The following is a 19,822-nucleotide window of genomic DNA, read 5'->3' as shown; positions in this document are numbered from 1 at the left end:
GAGTTTGCATATGAGCAGATACCAATCTCCAAGGCACAGAGAAGACTCCCAAGTGTGATCAACTAAGGTTACTTCCCTAAAAGCAGGGGGTAGTACATTCAGGACTTCTTCAGGGAGATGCAGAAACAACATGCGTGAGTCATTACAGCACTAGCCCACCAAGAGTGTAACACACAGAGATTCCAATCAAAAGTAAAGGGCCTCAGGTCATCTATTAATCATAGCGTGTGGCTCAGCTTTGCTGGAGCTTTGTCAAGCAGCTATGCTGGCTTCGTGACTTTCTCTGTTCCCCCAGGAGATGGGTATGCCAGGGAAGTAAAACAAATGACACATAAATACATAATAAATAAATTTATTTATTAAAAAAATTCTAGGATTAAAGGTGTACAGCACCACCCTTACTCCCTGAATTTCTAAAGTAATGAGAAATTATATGAACTGCCTAGTGTCTCTCCTGGAGGGGTGTGTGTGTGTGTGTGTGTGTGTGTGTGTGTGTGTGTATGTGTGTGTGTGTGTAATATTTTTTTACTTTATTTTTCTGCTTTAAAAATACTTAAGTCCAGGCTGGACAGGTTCTGCTCAGCAGCAGTGGGTGGTGAGCTCAGTCCCAGGGGCTAAACCCAATCCAGACAGCAGCATAGCTAAACCCAAAGGTCAAACAACAATTACCTAAATTGTTTCAAGATTCCCCATCTTTCATGGCTTTATTAATTCTCAACAAGTTATTAGCAAAGAGCTTACATCATTTGCTTTAGTAGTTGCAGAAGGGGAATTCCAAGCATAAGTTGCCTGAGTCCTGTGTAAGCATGTGTGTGTAAATAAATATTTGAGTTATCTATGGAGTCTTGATACAAGAAATGGATAATGAATTGCAGGTTTCTGGTTGATGAGGGGTTTATATGTATTCCAGACTCCTGATTAAAATATTAAGAAGAACGTGTGGTAGTAGCACACGACTTTAGTCCCTGCATTTGAGAGACAGAGCCAGGCAGATCTCTGTGAGTTCGAGGCCAGCCTGGTCTACAGAGAGAGATCCAGGACAGGTCCCAAAGATACACAGAGAAACCTTATCTCAAAAAAAAAAAAAAGTCAAGAAGAAACCTTCCTGCTTATTGCAGAGATGCAATGGGGATAGCTGTAAAGGAAAGCTTTAATGATTTCGGGGAGAGAAGTACAGGATTTGAATCAGGGCTGCCTGACCCCCAGCATTCTCACTGTATCAGCAACTCTCACCTTCCACTGAGCCCCACACCAGCTGTTCTCCCACCAGCCAGCTGTTCACCTGCTGTCAGATCTACTCCACCCTCTGTGACACACTTCAGTTCTTGGCATCCGGGGCTGGGTGAACCCAGAAGAGAAGCCTGTCTGGCTTTGAATCTACAGAGAACTCAGATGATTCATGTAGGCAGATGAAGACGATGTTGTCCTTGGAACCCAGAGCCCTAATCCTAGTCCAGCTGTCACTAAAGTACCTTCTCCTGGAGGAGTTGTTGGGCACCTGTGCGGGTGAGTGCTGGGCAGGGAGAGGGGCCTCGCTACGTCCCTGTGCTCTGGAGTGTAGCATGAGGGAACTTGGGGTGTGTAAATATGTGTCTATGTGTCTGTTGGTATGTGAGTGTGTGTGTCTCTGTGTGTCTGTGTCTGTGTGGTGTGTGTTTGTTTCTCTGTGTGTGTCTGTGTGGTGTGTGAGCATGTCTGTGTATGGGTAAAATCAAGTTGCCAGTCAGTTCCTGAAAGGGAGCTCCTAGCCTGGTGAGTGAGAAAAGGTTGGCTCTGATATTTGGAACTGGGATCTAACTTTTGCCAGATTTTACAAGAGGCAGTAAGAGTTCTTAAGAAATGCAAGTCCTCAGGGGTGGGCTGCAGGTGGGCCTTGACAAAATGAGACAGAGCTTGAAAATTAGGATGAAAGAGCTGGTGTACATAGGACAGAATTTGCCGAGTGTCAGGGGTGGCTGTGAGGATGTGGGTTGTTATGGATTCCCTGTGATGGGTGGGATGGCTGGAGGGCCGTTGTCCTAGCTGTCTGGTTGACCTGATTATTCTCCTTAGAGATGATGGAGCTGTCAGTCTGATGAGACTGGCAGCAAATAATTCCTATCACTTTGGGAGATGGGAGGCCTTTAGCATGACCATGATTTGGCCTGATTAGATATGGATCCTACTGTTGGTGTAAGAAGCTCACATTCTTTCTGGATAGCAATGTGGGACAGGAGGATATGAAATGCATATTTAGAGTCTGTGTAAACAGACAACTGGAAGGCACAGGTGAGAGCTATTAGTCCAGCCTGTTGGTTAGTAGTGTGAGCGGATAGTGCCTTGGCTTTAACCACCCCAGTATCTGACACTATGGCACAGCCTGCTTTGCAAGTCCCCTCATGTAAAAAAGAACTGCCATCTGTGTACCAGATTTAAGTGGCCTGAGGCAGTGTGCCCTCCTGCATGTGTGAAGGATGGGGCAGTAGTTCCTCTAGGGTTTCAGTGCAGAAATGAGAGAGTAGTCAATACTAGATTGAGGGACAAGACTTGAGATATTAAGGGGTGGGCAAGTTTGGAAAGTAAGTGTGGCATCTTCCACTAGTACCACTTGGAAAGAAAGAACTTGGGAAGGAAGTAAAAGTTGTGAGACTTTATAAGTTAAGAGATGGGACAGGTTGTGGTGGGAGGAGTCAGTGGTGGGTGACCCAAAGGAGCTCAGCAGCTGCTAAAGCACATATGCAAGGTGCCCATCCCTGAGTGGTGAGGTCTAGTTTTTTTGACAGGCACGCTACAGGCACAAAGGAGGGTCCCAGCTGGTGTCCTAGGGCTCCAAGGGTGTATCCCTCACTTTCTGTTACATGGAAGGAGAAGGGATGACTTAGGTCTGGGGTGTGAAGTCCTGGGGCCTGGAGGAGAGACTGTTGGAACTCCCAAAAGGGTTTAGTAGTGGGATGAAGGAGGGGTTAATGCAGGGAGCCAAGAGCTGCCTCGTATAAGGGGCAAACAAGGAGGGAAAAAGATGGGACCCAGAACCATAGGAAGTCAGCTATTCCCAGAAATTATAGAATCTCCTGTTTAGTAGAGGGGACTGCAAGAGACTAGACTAGGTGATTTCTTTCTAAAGTTTCTAAATAGCCTTGGGGTTGAGGTAATGCTTAGACACAAGTAGGTGACCTGAGGAGTGGACAGCTGGACTTTGAAGGCAAGACTCTATAACCCCAGCTGGACAAGAAATTTAGGAGAGCAGAGATGTTGGTTTGGCTAATTTGTAATGATGGGCTGCACAGTAGAATGTCATCTACCTAGTGTATGAGTTTAGAGCCAGGGAGAGACAGAGAGGGTAAGTGAGAGGCTAGACCTGACCAAATAGGTGTAGGCTGTCTCTGAATCCCTATAGCAAGACAGTCCAGGTCAGATGCATGGACAGGTGAGTGTCAGGGTCAGTCCAGGTGAAAGGGAAGGTGTGTTGAGACTGAGGGATGAGAGGAATAGAGAAGAAAGCATCCTTGAGATCCAGAACTGAGAAATAGGAGGTTCCTGAGGGGATAGAGGAGAGGTGTAGTGGGAAGTTTTTCTGTGTCTCACCTGGTCTGCAGCCACTCAGACCCAAGTAAACACACAGAGGCTTATATTAATTAAAACTGCTCAGCCATTAGCTCAGGCCTACCACTAACTAGGTCTTACATTTAAACCCAGTCCATTTCTGTTAATCTATATGTTGCCACATGTTCCATGGCTTTACCTGTGTGTCATTACATGCTGCTTCCTGGATGGTGGGCTGGCATCTCCTGCATCAGCCTTCCTCTTCCCAGAATTCTCCTTGTCTGCTTATCCCACTTGTACATCCTGCCTGGCTACTGGCCAAACAGCGTTTTATTAAACCAGTGTACAAGGGCATTATCCCACAGCAGAGAGGAGTGTATGAGGATTGGGTATCACAGGATAGAGTGGGACCACTGCAGAATTAATGAGCTGGAGTTCTTGAACCAGGAAGTAGGTTCCATTAGACATCTTAACTGCAAGTACAGGGTTGTTAAAAGGAGAAGAGGTTGGGCAAAGTAGCTTTTTTCTTAGAAGGTCAGAGATGATAGGTCTAAGCCTCTTAAGGCTCTGGAATGAGAGAGGGTACTAAGCTTGAGTGATGTACTGGGTAGGGTCCTGTAACTGGATAATAATGGGGAAATGGTGCCTAGCAATAGAAGGGTTTGGGGTGTCCCAGACTAGCAGTCTACCTGAGAGGCTGGCAAGGGAAATGAAACATTAGAGCTTATGAGGTGGGTGGCTAAGAGGAGAGGAACTGCTGGTGAGTCAGGCAAATGAAATAGAAGCTCCTACCTTGGCTAAAAAAATCTCTTCCTATTAAGGGCACAGGGTTAATTGGCCCAACCAAAAAGGTGTGGGTAATAGGGATACCCCTGAAAATACAATTAAGTGGTGGGAACTGATGATGTATGTAAGGCTGTCCCCCTACCCTGACAATAGGGATACAAGAAGGAGAGGTGGGTCCATTACTCAGGATCTAGTAAGTTGTCCAGGTGCCCACAAAGAAGGAAATGGATCACCCTGATACTGGAATGGCTACCCGAGCCTCCCTGTGGGAGATGACAGGTGTCAGGTCCGAACCTGGGCACCTTCAATTGTCCATGGCCAAGCCTAGAAGGTCACTTGGAGGGTGCTCTGTGTTTAATGTTCCCATGCCATGAAGTGCACAGGGGAAGTCAACTGACCTATATCCCTCTTGGTGCTACTTTGGACACAGACCAGGCAGCCCACACAGAGCAGGACAACTACGAGCCCAATGGCCTTCTGGACCACATTTAAAACAAACAAGGACTGGGAGTACTCAGGCAGTCACCGCAGGTGGTTGGATGGCCTTGGCAGCATTTGGTATTTCTATTTAGGGGCTTTCTCATCTCTCCCATGGTACGTCTTAAAAGTCAGCACTAAGACTTTTGCCTGTGGGGTCTGGGATCTTCTCTCCAGACATTTAAGCTTAGCCCTAATGCTGGGGAAGCTCTGTGAAAAAAAAAATGGGTCATAAGGAGCTGTCTGCCCTCTGGGCTCTCAGGATCTAGATTAGAATATTGTAAGAGGGTCTTTGTAAGTCATTCTAGAAATTGAGGTGGATTTTCCTGTCTGTCTTGAACTATGTCTTGAAGCTATTCATAGTTTACTGGTTTGTGGGCAGCCTTTCTAAGACCTGCTAGGAGGCAGGTCATAAACTGATCCCTAGCTAGAGAGCCACCCAGGGTATTATAATCCCATCATGGATCCCAATAGGGGACCACCTCAGCCCTGGGAAGATGTGCTGCATTAGTCTGGTGGACCTTGTCTGCATGTATCCTAGCCTGTTCCTGTAGATGAATTTCTATATGGTCTTCTTAAATAAAAAGCATAGAACCAAATATAGGGTGAAAGCCTTAGATCAGGGAAATAGGGAAAGCCACCAACCAACCTTACCTCACCAACTCTGCAGCTTCCAAATGTGAGTTACTTCCTGTCTACCCATGCCTTTATTGCCTTGCTGTTCTGCCCTCTCATTGGCTCTCTTAGCCCAGCTACTTCACTTCCTCTTCCTACATAGCTCTGTCACTTTCTGTCTGTCTGTACAGACCTCCAGGTCTCTATGGTTGATGCTGGGATTAAAGGTGTGTGTCACCATGCTTGGCTCTGTTCCCGAGTGTGGCCTTGAACACACAAAGACTCTGCCTGCTAAGTGATAGGATTAAGGGTGTGTGCTGCCTGACTTTTTTGTTTACTATGGTGGCTGGCTCTCCTCTGATTTCCAGGCAAGCTTTATTAAAGCACAAATAAAATATCACCACATTTCAGCACAAATAAAATATCATCATGTGTTCCTAAACTCGTCTGCACTCCTCAGGAAGTAGGTTGTTAGTTAGGATCATGTGTATATCATGAAAAGTGAGATTATAAGATTGGGTCATATATAGGAATTCTTTAATAAAAAAAAGTAGAATTAGATGCATAAGAACCCATTTTTTTTTTCCTATCTGAGAGAGTTCTGCCAGTGGGAAAGGGACATGTACCTTAACCAGTCCATCCACTCTGGCTACCTCTCACAAAGGGAGGATGGCTGCCAGGTTGGCCTGACTGGGGTGGGGCTCCTTAGCAGCTCAAGAACCCATGACAGGAAGAACAAAGGTGAGAGCCAGAGTCAGGCAGTTGAATCGGCCCAGGACCGGAGAGGAAGAAGGGGCTGGGGGAGTCAAAGGAACAGTCCCTGGAGGAGAGGAAGGAGCAGGGGGTCGGAAAGGTTGGGGTTTGTTAGCAGGGTCTAGAGTAGTAGTGCAGGGTTCCTCTGGTTTGGGTTGCACAGCTGGAGCACGTGGGCAGGTGAGCAGGAATCAAGGAGAGAGGGTTTGGAGCTGAGATGGAAACAGGCTGGGATGTAAGGTAACTCTTTCCATTTGCCCATTCGCTGACAGAAGTTAGATAACTCCCATAAAATGCCAGGGTCCAAGGAGCCATTATGTAGTTATTTTTATTGGTATCTAAGGGATATTGAGGCCATTTTTTAGTGCAGATATAGATAAGCTTAGAAGTCTGTAAGTAGGACATTAAGCTGAGAGGTTTGAGGGTTTCTAAAAGGCATCCCAGAGGAGATGTGGGGCTTATGTGATTGCAGTCCTTATTTCCCACAGCTGTGGCAGAGAGAAGAAAAAAAAAAGAGATCCAATAGCTTTAATATCTCAGGTGTCCCGGTGATTAATCAAGGATCAATTAAGAATGGCACAAGTTGCTCAGTGTTCCATGGAGAAAAGAGCGAGGGCTGGGGTGGTAGCCTGAAGGACAAGGGTCCAAGAAACAAGACAAGAATGAAAAATGAGGCCTCAGACCACAGTCGTGGAGAATGACCAGGGGTGATGTCAGTGATAAAACCTGATGTGTGGAAATTATGAAGTTGTCTGAGTTATCATAAGATTGCAGGGCAATGCAGGACACTGCTCTGGGAGTCTGAAGTCTGTGCAGTGGCCTCTGTGTTCCACTGCACCTCTCTTTCTCCATGCTGTCAAATCCCCTGCTGTAGTAGAGGGAAATCCAGAAAAAACAAGTAGGCTTTTCTTGTATAATATTAGAGGGACCAGCCTTAATATTATATATCCCAGGGGCTCAGGAGAGAGAACTACAAGTAGCGAGGAATATTTACATGAAATAGAATCTCAGCACACCAAGCTCTTTAGTCCATTCACTTTAATTCTCTGGAATAACATCCTGTTTTCACAGCTTCAGTTCTGTTCTCGTGCCTAGCTCCTTTCTTGTCTGATTTCTCTCTATATTTATCTACTGCTCCCTCTAAGTTCTATCTTAATTCTCTCGTCTTAATTCTGCCTCATCTAGGTCCTTTTCATCTCATTCTTACCCAGCTAGTACTTCCCCATCTGACTCTTCCTCATCTTCCATCTCATCCACATGTTCTCTCTGGTCAAAATCCTCCTTATCCTTCTCCATTCTCCATCTCTCCATCCTCCCCAAGTCTCTCAGGAGTCCAGTTATAAACCCAATCAATAGCAATCCCCTGGTTGAGCAAGGTCACCAGGCTTGAATTCTACGGGGTCATAAAGGTAGGTAAGAATTTTCCTCAGGCAGTAACCACCAGGCTTCCAGGGTCAAATGAGGAGTGATAAGAATCACCTAGAGGGGCAGTAATTGTTTATTATCATTTGCGACCCAAAAGAGAAGTGACTAATGGGGAAATGAATTAACTGATGGCTAAATTTGGGTAATATCTAAGAAGAGGGATCTTATGTGCTCCACTATAGTCTTAAACATGATTGGTAGAAAATGTTAAGAATCTATAAGTTGCTATGTCAATGGAGAAAATAAAACTGTCTTCTTTTTTCCTGTGACTCTTATCTGTCCAAGCTATCTGCCATTTTTCTGCAGGGTGGGGGAAAGTGTTCTCAGTCGCTAGGCAACCTGTGTACAGCTAGATGCCTCTGGTGATAGTTAAAGGGAGATTTAGGAAAGGAGGAAGTTAAGCTTAATTGGCACATCTGCCAGGCCTTCTCAAACAGGTAGTCTGGATGCTTAAGTCTGTTCTTAGAGAGTACAGAGGTATTTTTGATAAGGTACTTTCCTCCCTCTGGGGATGGACCTGGCCAGATGCTACCAATGATGATAATTACAGGGAGGTTTGAACTGGGGTTCTGGCTATGCATAGCTGTCAGTGCACAAGGTTATCTAAATATTCCTTTAATAGAGGGGAAATTGTGCCCAATAAATGATGGAAAAGCTACAATAGCACACAAGAAACTCATAGCAGAAAACAACTGATAATCAAAAGCCAAATATCACCAAGGCTCCTTGAGCCTCAGCATGACCTCTGGAAGGCCCTTGGCTTCTTCCAGGTATTAGTTTTGTCATAATCAGTTGAAACCCTACCTTGTATATTTTTGCGGCTTGCAGCAGGCTTTTTTGTTCAAAATACTTTATCCTGGGTCTCAAGTCCCTCCAGCTTCCCAGAAATGAAGTGCAGAAAGCTTTAACAGGAGCCTTAATGATCCTGTGTGTGATGAACTAGGAGGGGCACTTGGCTCCCCTAGAGGAGTAGGAGCCATTTCAGGGGATTTTAAAACCACATCATTAAAAAGGAAACTTCTTCCTCATCCTATGAGGCATCAGGAAGTAAACACAATTCAATAATTGATGCTGCTTCTTTGTTCTCAGGACTTTTATTGCTATTTTTTGATTTTTAATTTTTATATTTTGTTCCCATGTTTTCAAGTAAACCAAGCGTATTTATGTGGTTGTTGAACTACAATTTAAAATTGTTAACCAATTTTATGACATAGGTCTAAGCAATCTCCTATCAAATTCCATAGTGCAAACACATTAATATGAAACTCACATCACTCTTGTAGGTGATATTCTGTTTTTAAACTTTCACCTAAGCTGGGCAGGTGGTGGCACATGACTTTAATGTTGAGTTGAGGACCAGGCATGGGAAATAGAGAAAGTGGGAGCTAAATAAGACAAAAGAAATAGTTGATGCCTTATGCCAATCAAGTTTATTAAGAAGTGTAACATCTTATACACTATTTGCAGGATAAAAATGGCAAAGGTCAGCGGAGAGCTAAGTCAGACAATGTTGGAAAAAGAACACAGGATACTACAGACACAGCTCCTTAGGACTGATAACCACTGCCCAGAGGGAAGAGTTGGGTCCCTGGAAACTGCAACCTTGACTCCAAGGCACTGGCTCCAGTATAGTTCCAGCCTTGCCAAGCCCACTCCTGGACAAGGACACAAACCCAAAGTTCCCTTTGTCTTTCATCAGGGTCTCTGAGGAAGTCTTGGATCGATCTGGCTCCTCACAGTATTGTAGTGGCCCTGTCTGTCTCCCACCATGGAGATGAAGGGGACTTATGGCAAGTGAAGGGACTAAGTGAATGGGGCGGTGTGGGGAGGATGCACAGGAGAATCCAGGCAGGTGTAGGCAGGGCGGCAGATGGAAGTTAAGGGGGCAGCTGAATCATTGTGACGGGCCTTCCATGTTCCAAGTTCTGCTAGAGTTTACATAAGATTTAGATATATGGAAGATTAAACCAATTGATCCCAGAACCCAGTAAAGCCCAGTTTAGTTTTCTCAGTGATAAATTTTTGAGGTCTTACTTGATTGTCTCTGTCAATGTCTCACTCTGTGGAGACCCTAGAGCCTGTCATCCTCCTGCTTCAGCCACTCAAGTGCTTGTGAATCCACCCCCAAATACAAGTTCATTTCTTTTAAATTTGTTAATGTATTTTTATGTGTATGGATGCATTGTCTACATGTTTGTATGTCCAACACATGCATGCAGTACCTTCAGAGGCCAGAAGAGGGTGTTGGATCCCCTGGAACTGGAATTACAGAGGGTTGTTAGCCACCACGTGGATGCTGGGAACCAAATACTGTGGTGGTATTGTGTTCCCCAAAATATTGTGTACCTTAATAAATTTATCTGGGGTCAGAGAACAGAAAAGCCACAAGATACTTAGGCTAGAAAATGTTAGCACATGCCTTTAATCCTAGCATTCCAGAGGCAGAAATCCATGCGTTCAAGGATACAGACAGGCATGGTGACTCATCATGTCTTTAATCCCAGAAAGCGAGACTTTAATCCCAGGGAGTGGTGGTAGAAAGCAGAAAGGTATAAAGGCGTGAGGACCAGAAACTAGAAGCATTTGGCTGGTTAAGCATTTGGCTAATTAAGCATTCAGGCTTTTGAGCAGCAATTCAGCTGAGACCCATTCTGGATGAGGACTCAGAGGCTTCCAGTCTGAGGAAACAGGACCAGCTGAGGAATTGGCAAGGTGAGATAGCTGTGGCTTGTTCTGTCTCTCTGACCTTCCAGCATTCATCCCAATACCTGGCCTCAGGTTTGATTTTATTAATAAGACTCTCTAAGATTCATGCTACAAAATACCATTTCTTTTCTAGAGCAGTTAGTGTTCTTAACCACTGAGCTATCTCTCCAGCCCTTAGGTTAATTTCTTAAATATTTTAGAGAGCTTGACAGGTTTTTCATAATTCTTTTTTTAGTTCAATGATTTTCTGTTTTCTTTTTGTTTTGTTTACCTTCTTAAATTTTTTATTATTTTTTCATTTATTTACTTGGGAGCACAGCTCATGCTGTTCATATCTACCTATGAGACATTGAGGCATGGAATAATCTGGTTTCAATCTCTCAAGGCAGAGCTGACTATAGGAACCCATGAACTTATTTCCCCAGGACCCCACACACTGTGCTATGAACTCATGACTTGGTTTCTGGAGGGGTTTGGGCAGACCCAGTTCTTGGCCCTGGAATACTTTGATGATGAGTTCTTCCTGTACTACAAGGTAGAAAGCAAGAGAACAGAGCCCTTGGGACCCAGCATCAAGGGACATGTAGGTGTAGATGAATTTCTAAAGGTCTTATTAATAAAAACAAACCCAGGAGCCAGATATTGGGGTGAATGCTGAAAGATAAGCAGAACAGAACCAGCCACAGGTAAGCTCACCTCGCCAATTCCTCAGCTGATCTTGTTTCCTCAAACTGGAAGCCCCTGTGTCCTCATCTGAATGGATCTCAGCTGAACTGCTGCTAAAAGTCTAAAAGCTTAACAAACTTAGTTCCTGGTCCTCACGCCTTATATACCTTTCTGTTTCCTGCCATCACTTCCTGAGATTAAAGGTGTATGTCACCATGCCTGGTGGTTTCCAGTGTGGTCTTGAACTCACAGAGATCTGAATGGATCTCTGCCTCCCAAGTGATAGAATTAAAGGTGTGTGCTACCATTTTCTGGCCTCTATGTCTGTCTAGTGGTTGTTCTGTTTTCTGACCCCACATAAGTTTATTAGGGTGCACAATATATTGGGGGACACAATATCATCCTATTTCCCCTTTTTTGTCTAAGATAATAAACAAAGCTTATAACTATATTCAATAAGTATATACAATATATACAGTCAAGAATTAAATTAACAATGTCTAGTCCATTAACATTTGACAAATTCAGACAAAAAATTTTATTATTTATCCTATTTTAGTGAGTCCAATACAAAATTTATATATAATATGCAAAAATCCAGTCAAATGTAAAATATTTAAAAGAAGTAGTTCCTTTTTTAAAGTAGATTCAATAATCTACCTTTTTATTGTATCCATATTCTCTCTTTTTTCTTTTCTGAGTAGATTTAAAAATCTACCTTATATCTTCTCATCTCTATATCTTCTCTTTTTTCTTTTTAGAGTAGATTCAATAATCCACCATTTTATCCTATTATTTCTATATCTTTTTTTCAGAGTAGATTCAATGATCTACCTCATATCTATATCCTTTTTTTTTTTTTTTTTTTTTTTGGTTTTTGAAGACAGGGTTTCTCTGTGTAGCTTTGTGCCTTTCCTGGAACTCAGTCTGTAGCCCAGGCTGGCCTCAAACTCACAGAGGTCCATCTGGCTCTGCCTCCTGAGTGCTGGGATTAAAGTCGTGTGCCAAAACTGCCTGGCTTGCTTTCTTTCTTTCTTTCTTTCTTTCTTTCTTTCTTTCTTTCTTTCTTTCTTTCTTCCATCTTTAAACCAAGAATCCTGAATCTAATCTCTTTTGTTTAGCTTCTCTTTTCCCCTGACCATTAACAATTAACAAGAGCCCCACACCTTGGTGGTCACAGGATGCACCCTACCTGCTCTGAACCCCACTGGCAGATGAGATCCAGAAACAAGAAGATGACTGGTCCCTATCTGATGTGGACCAGGCCATCACACCATCCAGGCAACTTTGGGCTGTGAGCTTTAGAGAAACCTGAGCACTGGGTCTTCTGGCTCCTTGGCTACAATGGGCAGGACTCCCTCACCTTTGACTAGAAGACTCTCACATGGAGAGTGGCTGTGCCCTCCACCCAGCAGACCAAGCCCTTCTGGGAGATGTGTGCACCCAGAGCTGATCAAGTTAAGACCTTCTTGAAGGACTTATGTCCTGCTCAGCTCCAGAGATACCTAGCTTCCTTGAGGAACTTTCTGCTAAATATAGGTACTAACCGTCACCAGGGTTGGTTCATAGCACCCAGGGGAATATTCCTGTGGCCAAGAGGCCCCTTCCCAAAATACTTGTGGGAGTCCATGGGGTTAGTGTCAATACAACTTTTCGTGAAGTGAGTATTTGGTGCAATGTGTGTGTGGGGGGGGCGGTCTCTGATACTCTCTGAGAAGGTAGCAGGCAAGCTCTTGAGGTGGTAACAATGGGAGAGGTATGTATGAAAACAAGCAATGAGAAAGGGAAGCAGGAGTAGTATCCCTTACACCAGGGAGGTAGAGAGGAGCCATGATGGGTGTGGGGACCAAGTGAAAGGGGAAGTGGGGGAGGCTTTGCAGAAGGTAAGTGTCTGGACAAGTGTGGACAGGGAATCAGTAGACTCAAGGACATTGTTTCAAATTTACTCTGGGTTTACCGAACATGCTGTGGTATGCTCACACTCCATTGTCCAAATTCTACTGCAGTTGGAATAAGAATATTGGGTTTTGTTTATTTTTTCCCAATTTAATTTCTTACTGATATTTTGTGGATTTCATATTATGATCTTGATATCACTCATCTCTCTTCTATCCCTTCCCTTCTGCCCTCTACCCTTCAACCTCCTCACCTATATAAAACAAAATAGAATTCAAAAGGAAAGAAAAGAACAATCTCATCATGGAATCTAGTATGACACAGTGACTCACATTAGTCTACATATCTTACTTGAAAGTGTTCATTGCAATGAGTTACTGATGTGGTTTTGTGATTTCTGGGTTTGCTACAACATTGACACTGGGTGCTCACTAGGGCTTCTTTTGGATATCCTGTTGTTGTCCTGTGTCATGGAGATCATGCAAATTCAGATATTTAGGGCTGGCCCCTTCACATGTTCCAGCAGATCATAGAAAAGGTGGATGATGAGATGGGCCAACTCATAGCCCTGGGTCTGGGCCTGGGTGATTGCTGGTTTGCTCAGCCTGCCAGATCTTTCTCATCCTGGACACCAGGGTATCCTCTCCAGCTCCAACCTGGCTAACTCACCCTATGTAGTAGTAAGCAGAAAGGAGCCAGGCCTATTGTCCATCTCATGTCTTCCAAGCTGGCTTGCCGACACCAACACCACCAGGGCCAGCTCTACTATGTTGCCTAGGAGAGGTGTAGGGACCACTCTTTCAAGTGCTGCAGCCACGGAGGGGCAGGGCCAGTTCTTGTATTCTCATGACCCAGGAGCCAGCCCTCTCGCCTGCTGCAGGCAGCAAGGGTTGAGGAGTGAGGGAAGGCACCTCTTCTCTGCCCACACTGCACTATGACAGGCTAGTACTGAAGCCATCTCTCCAACACTCATGCCCTCAGAGCTGGCACACCAGACCCCTACCAAGAGGGGAGCTCTACTGTGTTGACCAGCCAAGGTGCAGGGCCTGCTCTCCTGAGTGCTGCAGCCAGAGAGAAGTGTCATGCCAGTGCACTGGTCCTCATGACCTCAGGGACAGCTCTCCAACCTGCCACAGGCTGCCTAGTGTCATGATGCCTAGGTGAGGTGCAGGGACCTGCTCTCTCCAGTGCTACAGCTGGTGGGGGATAGGACCAGTTCTCCTACTGTTGCAGCCAGTGAGGGGTGGGTCACACTCTGTGCAACCCTATCTTCTCTGCTTTGATGGTAACAGGAACCACAGACATGACCATGACTGCAGCTGGGCCATTGGCACAGACATGGCCCTTGCAGGCAGCTCAGGCCCAGATATCACCATGGCCCTGGGTGGCAAGCAGGTCACTGACCTCTGTACACTCCTCAATCCTCTCTGGATCTGCCTCCATTCATAGGACATGAACCATTCTGTCTCTCTCTCTCTTTCATACCCCACCATATATTTGCTTGCCATAATAGAGCCCAAACACCCAGATCAGCTCCCAATCCCATCATGAGTCCTAACTTTCAGATGCTACAGGTTTCTTCAGTGGAGTTCCCATCTTATATACTCTTTAGATTTTTCACTGTGGTTGTAGGGACAGGATGCACAGCCCCATGCATGCTCTCACTCTTAGCTCCAGCTCCTTATTTCTTCGGGTCAATACTCCAGTAAAATTCTTTGTCCTTTCATGTATTTCATATGTTTTCTGCTACTTTCTTTATACACATACTTGATCTTTTCAAATGATTTTTCTGGAACTGTGGAAATGATCCTGTGATGTTGTTGTCTGCTTTTTACTCTTTTTTTAGGGGCCCACCACCCAGCTCCCAAATAAATTCACACATGCAGGCTTATTATTACTTATGAATGCCCGGCCCTAGCTTGGCTTGGTTTCTAGTCAGCTTTCCTTATCTTAAATTATCCCATCTACCTTTTGCCCCAGGGCTTTTCCCATTCTCTTACTTCTGTAAATCTTACTCTTACATCCTGGCTTGTTGGCTATGTAGCTGAGTGGCTGGCCCTTCATGTCCTCCCCTTTTCTGGCTTGTTCTCCATCCCCCTTTCCAGATTTCTCCCTCTATATGTTCTCTCTGTCTGCCAGTTCTGCCTATCCTTTCTCCTACTCTCTATTGACCATTCAGTTCTTTATTTATCAGGTGTTTTAGACAGGCAAAGTAACACAGCCTCACAGAGTTAAACAAATGCAACATAAACAAAAGTAACACACCTTAAAATATTTTAGTACAATCCTGTGATTTTTTTTGTCTGTAAGCCCGTGACTAGGCTTTATAATATTTGTTAACTTACATATGCTAAACCATTCCTGTGTCTCTGTAATAAAGTCAACTTGATCATTGTGGAGGATGTTCATGATATATGCCTGCATTTGGTTTTCAAGTATTTTATTGAGGATTTTTCATGTGAGTTCACTAGGGATACTGGTCCGTGATTTGGGAATTTTGCTGTGTCTTTACTTGGTTTGTGTATGAGACTGATACTGGCATAGACCAAGTTTGAGAATGCTCCATATGTGTCTTTTTTTTTTTTAATTTAAAAAGAATTGGCTCTAGATGTTCTTTAAAAATACATTAGAATTATGCTATGAATCCATATGGGCCTGGACTGTTTTAGTGTGTGTGTATGTGTTTGTTCATTTGCTTTTTTCAGAAGGATTATCATTACTTTTTTTTTATCTCCCCTTTATTATGGTTATATTTAGGCTATTGATCACTTCATGGTTTAACTTTGGTGGTTTGACTCAATCTAGAAATGTACCCCTTTTTTTAGATTTTTCAACATCATGGAGTAGAGATTTTTTGAAGTATTCCCTTATAATATTTTGAATCGCATAGTATAGTCCTTTGTCCAATCAGCTTTACTAGCAAATGTTGATTGCAATGAGTCATGGATCTGGTTCAAAGCCTCTGGTTTCTGGTACACCTTCATCACTGCAACCTCGCTGAAACTCCTCTGGGATATCCTGCAGCAGCCCTGAGTCATGGAGATCCCACGAGTAGCTTTCCACAGGACCAGTCACTTCAGGAGCTCCAGCAGGTCCTAGAATGGGCAGATGTTAGGGTGGGCCAACCCAAGGGCCAGCTGTGGGTCTGGGTTCTACCTGAACTGGGCAGTCTGGGCCACAGGGGCCACTCACCTCAGGTGAGGGAGAGGAGCCAGGTTTCCTATTTAAGTATTTACAGCTCTGAAGGGAAAGGCATCCCGGCTTTCAGAAGCCAGGCTATACCTATGGCTGTGGTCTGATGGTGGATGGTTTACCCACAGAAATGTAGCAATCCTGGTCTTCTCTCAGAGATTCAGCTCATCTCTACTCCACTCTACAAAGAGAGTTTCCCTGTAGAGATGTCCCTTGCTTCTCTGCTCCAGTGAAAATTGCTACTTCTCAGCCCCACTCTGCTGGGGGAACCCCTCCCCTCAAGAAATATAGCAGTTTGCGCCTGCTCCTGCAAAAATTGTTACTTCTCTGTGCATCTCCACCCCAGTGAAAGAAGATCTTCACCTAAAACTCATTCAAGAGATTTATTGGGAGGGAGGAATCCAGACCAGTGGCTGCCTCTGCCAAGGTGGAAAAAGGCAAACTCCCAAGGAACAGGCACTGGGCCTATACAGGGCTTCTTGGCAGCAGAGTTTATCCACAGTGAAGATTTTCAGGGTGGGAATTGGTCAGATTTCAATCATGCATCTTGAACAAGCTCAGAGATTGGCTGATTTCATGCTCAGGGGCTGGTTGGTTTCATGCTCAGCTGAATGTTTCTTTGGCTCTGCTTTTAGGGACAAAGTGTGTTTCTTTCACTAGCTCTTCTTAACCTTCTGGCTCTATTTTTAAGACCAAGGTGTGTTTCTTTCACTGGTTCTGGTTTTTGGCTCTGGTTTCAGGGTTAGAGTGTGTTTCTTTGTCTGGCCCTTTTACCCTGTACCCTATGCCCATTACATTAAAGTCATTTCTCCCTCAACTGCGGTGAGCGGTGAGGCCATCTCTCCCAAGTGTGGAGCCTGTTCTCCCGTGAGGGTTGGGACCAGCTCTCTTGCTCAGTGTCCAGTGAGGGGCAGGGCCAGTTTGCCCAGGCCCACCAATGGCAGGGACAGCTCAGCCTGACCTTCTGATTTTATCACCCATAGGTTCCTATGCCCCCTGAAATCCTACAGGCCACAGACATCAACACCAACCCCAGGCACAGCTGAACCATGGACCCAGACATGATCCTCAGCAGCAGCCATGTCTGGATGTCACCATTGCCCCAGGTGGCAGGCAGTGCAGTCCACTCAGATTGACATGGCCCCAGCAAAACTGTGGCCCTCAGACAAAAACATGTCCCCAGAACTCAGGTATCTGCATGGCTTTCCATGGTAACAGGAGTATTGAACATCAACACAAACCCTCGCTGCAGTGGGGCCACACTCATAACATGGCCTTCAGAAGCAGCTCTGGCTGGAACATCACCATTACATTAGTAGCACCACAGGCCACTCAGATCTGCATGGTCCCAGTTGCAGCATAGATTGTTCTTGGGCACCAACATGGTCCTGGTCAGCTGATCAGACCCAAGGTAACCACATAGACCAGTTGCAACAGGAGCCACAGACATTGGATCAAACCCTGGCTGCTGTAGGGCCACAGACACACACATGACTCTCAGGCCCAGATAACACCAGGGCCGTGGCTGGTAGCAGAAGACACCCAGAGCACCATGGCTTCGTGGTGCCAAGGCCGTCAGACACCAGAAGGCCATTTTACATCTCTCTACTACAATCTCTCCTTATGACTCTCACTCTATTCACTCCTTTTCTCTTTCACGCTTTAACAAAACACTCCTCTTGGCTTCTCACACTCACACAGCAACACAATACAGTATGAGTTCAGTTCCTCAAGGCAGAGCTGACTGTGAAAACCATAACTTGTTAATTGTGTCATCTTTCTCTTCCTCTCTCAGGAACCCATACTCTGCACTATGACCTCATGGCCTTGTCTCAGGAGGGGTCAAGGGAGTCCCAGTTCAGAGCCCTGGGATACATTGATAATGAGCTCTTCCTGCGCTATGATGGCTACAGGAGAAGAGCAGAGCTTTGGGGGCCTAGGATCAAGGGACAAGGAGGAGCTGAGATCTGGACAAGAGAGACTGAGGACATGCAGGAGAAGGAGGAGCAACTCAGGAGGATGCTGACTGAGGTCATGACCCAGAAGGGCCAGCATGGAGGTGAGTAGGCAGAGACAGAAGCACAGAATTCAACTCTGGCCTCTAAAGTCAGGGTTGGGGGCTGGACACAGCTGGGATGATTGAATAAACTAGTGATGCTTCTGTGAGGGATGCAGGACCTGAATCCTGAGAGGTCACAGGATGTGCCCAACTCACCTTAAGACCAGAGGGAAATAAGGTCCTTAAAAATAAGGTGACAAGTCTCTGCCTGGTATGGCCAGGCATTCACACCCTTCAGGCAACTTTCGGCTGTGAAACCCAAGGAAGCAACACTGGAGGCTTCTGGCGCTTGGGCTATGACGGGCAAGACTTCCTCACCTTTGACCAGAAGAGCCAAACATGGAAAGTGTCCGTGCCTTCAGCACACTCATCCAAGACCTTCTGGGAGAGGCATGGCCCCAGTGTGGATCAAGTTCAGACTTTTCTGAATGGCATATGTCCTGACCGTCTCCAGAGATATTTGATTTATTTGGGGAGCCAATTGATGGATACAGGTACTAACTATGGGTGCTTGGGTCCATTCACTGAGTCTAACTGCATCTTGCCACAGTGCTTATGAGGTGCTGGGTTCTCACTAAATTAGACAAGCATCACATAGTCTAAGGTGACACTCAGATGGAGTGTGAGTGATCTCCTCCAGAGCCTCTGTTATGCACCTTAAGTGGGGAAGCTTAGGTGTCTCTGACATGAGTGCATAGTTATAAGTCCCCAGATGTCAGTAATCTTAGATTTCACTCAATTGCCCCCACTTTCTGTCCAGTCCCTGTAGACCAGGTGGCTCTTTGGCCCATCAGTGCCTATAAATTCTTCTACATCACACGCTGGATCAGCTGGCCTCTGACAGTGAGATCTTCATGTCCTCTCAAGTTCTCCAGATAGATGGGGACTGACAACCACAGAGTATCAGGAGCCTAAGGAGCTGTTTGTGAATGTCATACACTCATCTGACCACAGGTGGCCTGACTCTTAGGGAGAGGAGGCAGGAGGCAAATGTCCACATGGGGACACTTCATAATAAATGGTTTGTTTCTGCCCTCAGATTCTCACCAGGAAAGGATTTTTGGGTCCTCACCCTCACTGAGCTCTGCCCTGTCTTTCAGCAGGTCTACAAGTGATAACTGTGACCCACCACAGTTCTACAATGTGGTGGCACACTCTGACCTGCTTTGTTTGTTTGTTTTTGTTTTTGTTTGTTTGAGACAGGATTTCTCTGTCCTGGAACTCACCTTGTAGATCAGGCTGGCCTCGAACTCACAGAGATCCACCTGCCTCTGCCTCCCAAGTGCTAGGATTAAAGGCGTGCACCAACAGCCCCCACCCCCACCCCACCCCCGGCTCCTTTGCTGACTTTTATAGGCACTAGGTTACACATGGTACACATACATTCTTGGAGACACATATATACATAAAATAACTCATCTAAAATATTTAAAAGATCAAGTTTCATATTTTTATTTGGCTTTATTTTATTATTATTTTCTTTATGCAGAGTCTCATAATGCCTCTCACCCGCACTCACCCACTACCTGCCTCTTCCTTTCTAGTGTTATGATAATGGACCTGTCTGGGATCTGAAGTGTGAGGTTTAAAGCTTTAGATAAATCTTGTAACAGAAAATAGAGGTTATCCTGGGATATTAGTGGAGGAAGAAAGATACTGGTCATCAGTTTTTGGCCAACTCCAGGAACAAAGAATCATGGCCACAGTCAGCTGACTGTACTTAGA

At 45.2% G+C, this 19,822-nt stretch overlaps 2 protein-coding genes across 2 annotated transcripts in view; both read left to right on the top strand.

The window, feature by feature from the left end:
* LOC131925667 (MHC class I-like protein MILL2) overlaps nucleotides 1-19,822 on the top strand; it is an 87,549-nt gene that overhangs the window by 62,121 nt on the left and 5,606 nt on the right. The gene's annotated exons all lie outside the window — the stretch shown is intronic.
* LOC131925677 (MHC class I-like protein MILL1) lies at nucleotides 1,185-19,079 on the top strand. Its single transcript, XM_059281039.1, has 3 exons — nucleotides 1,185-1,506; nucleotides 17,834-18,097; nucleotides 18,319-19,079. The coding sequence occupies exons 1-3, from the start codon at nucleotides 1,410-1,412 to the stop codon at nucleotides 18,654-18,656; spliced, it is 699 nt and encodes a 232-aa protein (XP_059137022.1). The 5' UTR covers nucleotides 1,185-1,409; the 3' UTR covers nucleotides 18,657-19,079.

The sequence above is a fragment of the Peromyscus eremicus genome, chromosome 1 (assembly GCF_949786415.1).
Source record: "Peromyscus eremicus chromosome 1, PerEre_H2_v1, whole genome shotgun sequence".
NCBI lineage: Eukaryota > Metazoa > Chordata > Mammalia > Rodentia > Cricetidae > Peromyscus > Peromyscus eremicus.
Note: the sequence above shows the minus strand (reverse complement) of the source record. Positions and strands in the feature narration are given on the sequence as shown.

Coding starts and splice junctions, on each gene's coding strand:
- LOC131925677 (XM_059281039.1), top strand. CDS start 1,410: ATGAAGACGATGTTGTCCTTGGAACCCAGAGCCCTAATCCTAGTCCAG. Junction 1,507..17,833: donor GTTGTTGGGCACCTGTGCGG/GTGAGTGCTGGG, acceptor TTCCTCTCTCAG/GAACCCATACTCTGCACTAT. Junction 18,098..18,318: donor CCAGAAGGGCCAGCATGGAG/GTGAGTAGGCAG, acceptor TGGTATGGCCAG/GCATTCACACCCTTCAGGCA.